Source organism: Numenius arquata, chromosome 8, assembly GCF_964106895.1.
Source record: "Numenius arquata chromosome 8, bNumArq3.hap1.1, whole genome shotgun sequence".
In the NCBI taxonomy this organism is placed as follows: domain Eukaryota; kingdom Metazoa; phylum Chordata; class Aves; order Charadriiformes; family Scolopacidae; genus Numenius; species Numenius arquata.
Window position 1 is genome coordinate 17,581,232 of NC_133583.1, and position 7,616 is coordinate 17,588,847.

A 7,616-nucleotide genomic window follows, 5' to 3' on the forward strand; every position below is an offset into this window, starting at 1 on the left:
GTGTCCTCTGGATGTTTATTCTTTGCGTTTGACAGACTCGATCACAGCTTGTAACACCAAAGTGTCCACAGAATTAATCTAAGCCTGCATTGAAATTAGTCACCACAGTGTGCCAAGCTGTGTCCAACATATTTTTTTTTATTAAACCATTATAGCAAACACCATTTGGAGCATCTTTTCATATAAGAAAGCACATAATAAAAATTAACATGGAAGTTGTACCCTTTGACATGAGTCTATTCCCTACTTAATGACTTACAGTAGAAATTAGCTACTTAGGTCTACAGTGACGTTAGTGTAAGAGGCAGAAATCTGGGAAAACGTTACAACAATCATCTGGGTGAGGCACCTCCAGCTCCACCATCAGCCAAAGACGCTCTTGGCCGGCTCTTTGGGTTTCTCAAAGACGGTTTCACCCCCTGTCCGATCCCGGCTGAATATGGAGGGTGCTGCAGAGCCCATTTGTTCTTGGAAAAGAAAACCAGGAGAGGCAATCAGTGAGGTAACACACCAAATTCGGGGAGTAAAACGAGTGCAGTGCTGCTAAAATACACATTTGATAAATATTTCATCCGTCCATCAACTTAGAATCATTGGGTTGGAAGGGACCTTTAAAAGCCATCTAGTCCACCCCCCCTGCAATGAGCAGGGACATCTTCAACTAGATCAGGCTGCTTAAAGCCCCATCCAACCTGACCTTGAATGTTTCCAGGTCAACTTCACAAACCTTAAAGCACAGAGCTCCCTTCCCAAGCACGGGGCAGCTGACACCACCTGTAGGTGGTTACTACCATTGACTGGCCCCAAATTCCTGCAGGTGCTCTAGAAACTTGGAAACTACTGAGGTCCAGACTATTATGCTGAAAAGGTGTTAAAATCTATCATTTTTCCTTATACTCTCCCACTGGTGATGGGAAAGCAACACAAAACCAGAGCATCAGGGATGTTCAGTGCAAGCAGCCACTCTTCTCCCTCACCTTCTGTCCTTTGTCCTCCCCAATTTCTGCTTCATCTCAAACACATCAAATTCACCCAGGCCAGATATCCCCTAGTCTATGACCAAGTCTCCAATCTTCAACTTGGGCAGCTGTTGGCATTGACTGTGGTCTCAGGGCTTGGTTTGAACCCTGGTTCAGAAGGCAGAGCCAGGGCTCTCTCTCCCGCTTTGTCCAGACAGGAAGAACGGCAGCTCCAAGCAGAGCCCTGTTGGCACCTCTTCGGGAGGTCAAGATGATGGATGCAAAGTCCCTGCACAGCCAGGCCAAGGTCAGTGAACACACCATACCCTTTCACTTGAAGAGAGCAATTAAGTCCATGTTTTTCTTTGGAAGACTGCTTAATTGTTTCCATCAAGGAGACTTACCACACTGCTTCATCACTTGGTAGGTCTTCGATTTAATTTCCTGGTTTTTGGAAAGGTTTCCTCTGGCTCCTTTGAGGTCTTCTTCCTTCACTGGAGGACGCTTCTTTTTCACGGGGGCTGGCTAAGAAACAGATGTATTGCCCACACATCAGTATTTCGTGTTTAAAAACACAGGGAACAAAGCTGCCTTAACCCAAAGGCTACAACATACAGAGTTGCTAATACAATACCACACCTATTTAAATTATGAAACTATACACCAGATACTCCAGATCTTTGCACAGCCACGACTTCACTGCCCTTCCCAAAATCTCTTGCCACTATTACTGTTCTGAAACTGTCTTCTGATTGTACAGCCTTTGAAAGAGACAGTGGATTGCTTTTTTTTTTTTTAATTTATTTTTAATTTTTTTCTGTCTAGCCCTGCCTGGTCATTCTGCAAATACAAATCGCTAATTCAAGAATCTGTCCAATATTTGGGAAGGGAAAAAACATTAATTACTAAATGGAGCTTGTGCCTCAGTCTGCTCACTACTTCTTTAGGAAATTGGTCAGAGATTCCAAAGTCTGGCTTTATTTAGTTGGAATAAATTTTACAGTTGATCCATAGTTATTGATCTTAAATTTAGGGAACGAAACTATCCGAGCACTCAACAGGGTTGTCTACAAGCTTGTACTGAGCACATCTGAAACACTGGACTTGGAACCCAAAGAAGGAGAAGGAAATCTAATACAGAAACAGATGCATCATCAGGTGGTGACTGCAATGTCCAAGTACTAATCTGTTTACAGTTTATCTTGTTAGAAGAAAATCAGGATAATATTAGTTCACATCAGCCTATCCCTACCTTTAAATTAGCACTTCAAAGTCAGACACAATGTCAATCAGCAGCAGTCGGCACCATCAACATTCCCTCTTCAGTTTACTGTTTCAAGGAGAGACTGCCAAGGTCCCACCAGGCAGACCATGTGGCAGGGTGCAGGGGCACAGGAGATGCGACTAAAAAGAATGAGAGACCCCCCACACTCCAACTCTAACAGGTTTGCACGCCAAAACATCGACGAGAAGCTTCTCTGACCATTGCTACCTATGTAGGGCTTCTGATATTTGGGTTCTGGCAGCGGTGGAGCCAACTTACTTCTAAGCACTGCCCATAAAGCTAAAAACAGTTGTGGAGGGAAACAAATCCCCCAAGGCCTGCAAATGGTTGGAGCAGCAAGTCCCAGGGAGCTTGCAGAGACAGCATATGCACGCCTGGCTCCCGGCAGGGACAGGCTGGCTGCACTAGACCCTTCGGCATGTTTTCCACCGGCTGTAGATTCCCGGGAACACTCAGAATAGCTCGCCGTCAATCCCTTTTGCATGTGTTGTGGGAAACAAAACATTCACAAGGCCTCTGGGGAAAACACTCTCTGAGTAGCCAAAGCAAGCAAGAGGAAAGGGTGGTAGCAAACCCTTCAAAATTTACAAGAGCTTTTGGTGGGTTGGCTAGTTAATCAGACACCCTTACAGCCAGGGTTTCATTTGACTGCAGTAAAGATTGGCATGTGATGGGACTGGTCCCCCATGCTTACACCATGGTCACAGGCAGCCAGTACAGACCTGTGCTGGGTCTAACACAGAAAGAAATAAGAAAGAAACCTGCTCAGGTCCTTCACCGATTATTGGCAAAAGACAGTAACTGCGAGGCTTTCTTTCCACTGGGACAAGGGACTTCTTGGGGACAGGGTAAGGAAAGAAGGCACTTGAGATGTTCTGAGACACAGCCAGGCTGACCACAACTGTTGAATTTTGCCCTGTTATTTTAAAATAAAACCTCTGGTGCTTTGATTACAGGTGGATTTTCCAGCAGGACAGCTGCCGTGGATTAGCTGGCCCCCAGTGAAGAAGCTGCAGGGAAGGCTGCTGCGAGCCACAGAGGTGAGCCCTGGACCCGCCAGCACCAGCAGCCACCAGTGTCGCAGCCGCGCGGCTGCTAATTGCTCCCAATGCAAGGGCATTTGTAAGCAGGGTTTGCCAGGAGCCATTCCCAGCTGGCCCAGCAGCACTGCCTGCGCTTTATCTCCTCCTGTCACAAGTCAAAAAGTGCTGCTTTAAAAGATGTATGACTATTTTAAGTATCTTTTTCTTTGGAGTTAAGAAGCCGAGCTGAGTTACTCTGTGTGGTCAAAGGATTGTGCCCTCCTCGTGTTCTTGCTCTCCATCCCACCCACCACGTGAAACGCCCTTGCTGAGGAGAACTCTGGCAGGCACGCGTAGCTTGTGTTGAAAACATAATGCTTATGTGAAAACCTCGACATTTCTGAGCTAATTTTGAGATCCCTTCGAAAGAGTGATTATTGGGGAACGCAGTAAAGACAAACCATTGGTTACAAAGTGAACGTCAAAGTGTGTAATACAAAATTTCAGTCTCAAATATCATATCCCAACAGTTATAATTTGCAGTCACGCTCTCTCTTTTCCTGCACATCACTACATTAAGCTTTATGCAGCAGCACGTTTCAGTATAGCCAGGTCCTTTCCAAACAACTGCCAAAATTTCAAATCACTGTCTGAGAGAGCGCGTTGGAAAAGCAGAAATCACTCCTCCTGTGAAACATCCCGAACGAGAGGAGTGCTCTTTCCCTTCCTACAGAAATACAAATATTTATGATAAAACAGAACATTTAACAACTAAATTAATTAACCACATAGAGGGCAGCTGCTTTCCTTCTTCATCAAATAATCCCTAACATGTTACTCGTCAAAATATATAAACAGAGTGTTTAAATACTTCAACATAATCAAACAAATCGCATAGCACAGAAAAGCCAAATTTGCTGGTTAACGAGAATAACTTGCTAACAAAGCTATTCCAGGGAAACCGTCTAAGACGGTACCACGTTTGCGGGGCACCCTGCTCTGAGGAGAGCAGGCTCCCACAGATCTCCCCGTACCTGTGACATAACTGCGGTGCTCACTCGGCCGTAATCCCTCCCGAGGTCGTTTCCTGGCTTTGATTAAATCCAGCCCGTGAGCTCTGCGAATGCCTGTTTTTTTCCTCGACTTATATAGAGCATCTAACATGAAGTCATTACTGGGTCACTTTCCCAAACCAGAACCCCGGATGATTCAGGTTGACAGAGGCTGTTGTTGCTGAAGGGTTTATTCTTAGCGATGACTCGGGTTTGCAGTATTTACCGCGCCCCGCGCCTGGGGAGGGATGGATTTGGGGAGAGACGAGAGCAGACAGCTGTGGCCGCGGGACCACGGGGAAGCCCGATCCACTACAAAACAACTTCCCGGGGAGTCCGCCGAGGCTCTATTTATAACTTTAAAATGCAAAACTTTGTCTCTGAAATGTCTTGGTGGGGGAGAAAGGGGGGGGGGGGGGGAAGAGTTTGTGTTTCTTTCCCAGTGTAACAAAATATGTGTTCTCTGAAGATCATATAAACCCAGCATCCAAAGCATAGCATTGAGCTCTAAATCACTTTTGCATATGGGTCTTTAACAGAGGAGTATTTTGTGCATTTTGGAGAGTTATTAAAATAGGAAATGATTTTACCCTTAGAGTTCTATTGCTGAGCTGACTGATGCCGGTTCTTACACAACTGAGAGAGTAAAATCACTTTCTACTTACAGCAGTATTAGTAAGGTTAATCATTTCACCTGTCATCTGTATAGGAGTACTTTACTCAGACATGAATAAATTCAGTGTTCCCCACTGTACATGCTGACAGTAGTAAAACCTTTTTTCCAGAACTTTTATCATTAGTTCTCTAAACACTTTTTTAATTAAGTAGAAAAAACCAAACAAACTCTAAGCATGAATTCTACTTTTTATTACTGGGAGAGGGTTGGGTGGGAGGTTGTTTCCCTTTTATATATATATTTTTAAATTAATTCTTTGCATCATGCCAAAAAATCAGCTTCTGTGACCACGCTCAACACCTACAAAGAACTCCAGGTCTGTATGTTAATATAAGAAAGGCAGATGTGACAGACCTCCAAATGTCTTCTACTGTTGACTGTTGTAGTGGTAGAAATCTGCCCTGGCCTTTTCTTGAGCTCCGCCTGTGTTTTGTTTAGTCTACAGAGAGAAGCACGGGAGGTAAGATAAAATAGGTATTTTTCATTATGAAAACATTACCTCAATAGCACAGCACCAACACCATCCGATCAGGACGGTGGGATCTGTGGGCTGTGAACTATCCCCCAGGCTCCTGGGTGCCCATTTTGCCTTTAAGCCGAATTCTTTCCAGGCCTGGGAAGATGCTTTCCTTTACATGCCTGTTTGGGGAATTATTTGTAGGTTAAGAAGCCGTTTGGATGTTACGTACTCAGCCACTCCTTATGTTGAATTTCTATTTTAAACCCACAGCTTCGTAAACGAGAGGAAACGTTTCTGAAGACCAGCAGTACAGTTTCCACTTCAGGAAAAACAACAGATTTTTTTCTATTGTACAAAGTAACACCTCCCCTTCTCTACTAAGATGTTTCTATAGAATCCCATAGCATCAGAATAGTGATGCTTATCTATTACAACAGGAAAATAACATTCTGCACGTTTAAAGCAAATATTTATAATCCGAGACACTGAACTGTTTTTTCCCTTCAGCTTTCAAAATTGCTTCATTTAATTGGTACTACATATTCTTCACTCAAAGGCAACAGTTATGCTTTCATGGCAATTTAATTTATACAAACAAAATCGTTATACAAACAAAATTAAACCACCTTCAGCTTGCATGCCATTCGGGGACAGGAGATGCCTACAGAGAGAGGCAGCATATCCTGAAGTTTCTAAGACATCCCCCATAGATTGAGCCTGGACAATTCTGTCATCTTTTATTATATCTTTCCTAAACCAATGCTGAACAACAAGCACAACCATTTCCTCTGACAGATCATAGCCTAATTTTTCCTTAAAAAAACCCACAAGCATCCTAAATCTACAGCTACTTACATTTCAGAGTAGAAATCCTGTTGCCTGGTTGAGGTCCTGGGATCTGTTAAATAGGACACGAATGACAATGAAACAAGATAGGCTCATTTATTTAATAGTGGCTATTAGAAATGCAAATTAACCCTCTACTCATCTTCCACTGCAACACAAAGTGTGGAAAACTCCTTTGCTGAGGAAGGGTTGCAGCTAAAGCGTGGTGATGACCATGGAGAAGTTAGTGAACGTACACACATCTGGCCACTGTGGTCTTCAGAAGACACAGATCTTGCAGAAGATTTGACTTCTCCAGCAAACTGCTAAGATCCCTCAGTGGACTGACAGGCTTGATAGGCTGAAGATTATTCCCTTTAAGGATGCAGTGGGTGAGGGGCTGCTTGTGTGTAGTAGGTGGGAAGTAATGGGCAAACATCGTGGAGGAGTTAGAGGTAGTAGTAGATCAATACTGAGCAGGTCCAGCCCAGCAGAACACACTAAACTGCTCCCACCAAGACAGGAAGGGAGCTGCAACAGCAGCTCACCAAGAACAGGATTTCCGCTGTATTCCAGCATAAAGGTATCAACCTCTTGCTATTTGCAGTCTAAAAAAATTTAAATAAATAAATAAAAATCGATCACCTGCACATGGTCATGTTACAGCTTCGCAGTGAGCCAGCTCCCGTCCTACACAGTCCTGCCTCGTTCCTCCAGCACTCTGGAAAACTGATGGTAGATACCTCACCATTCCTCCAGGGAACCTGGAGAGGAAGACAGCATCTTTCTGCCCAACAAAGCAGAAAACAATCCAAGGTAGGGCTACACTCACTTCATTAGGTATAATAAGCCATTTTGGTAATCAAAGAAGCTGCTTCCCTGGAGCTAAAGGTACAACTCTGCACTACGTAGATAGCACGTAGGAGTGACGTCTTTGTCAGACAGAAAACAATCAGCGCTGCTCTCCTCATCCCCTTTGCATGGTTTTGGGAAGTAGCAGAGACTAAAGTAAGCAAGGAAGACACTGGTCATCTCCAACATGTTGTCCTCTGGAGACAGGGGACAGAGAGGCTACTCAATCCTAGAACTAGATGTCCCCCACGTGGCCCTTTCCTGTCCCTGAGGAGGCACTGCACAAGTTCTGTGATACAGGGCACTGCACCAACAAACTTCTCAACAGGATCCTCACACATCTTCCCTCAGCTTGCATTTCTACCACCTGCTGCAAACAAACCAGAAGGGGAACAGAAGATAAAACAGGTTAACAAGTTAATGAATTTGGCCGTGCCTCTGCCAAGGGGCAGCACGTTGGAGGGAAATTCAGGAGTTGACATGTT

The 7,616-nt window shown here is 44.4% G+C and overlaps 1 protein-coding gene across 1 annotated transcript; it reads right to left on the bottom strand.

Moving 5' to 3' along the window:
* Positions 1-4,509, bottom strand: MUSTN1 (musculoskeletal, embryonic nuclear protein 1). The gene is made up of 3 exons (XM_074152029.1): positions 4,301-4,509; positions 1,364-1,484; positions 1-467 (listed from the first exon to the last, which is right to left on the bottom strand). The coding sequence occupies exons 1-3, from the start codon at positions 4,307-4,309 to the stop codon at positions 364-366; spliced, it is 234 nt and encodes a 77-aa protein (XP_074008130.1). The 5' UTR covers positions 4,310-4,509; the 3' UTR covers positions 1-363.
* Positions 4,510-7,616: the final 3,107 nt, after the last annotated feature.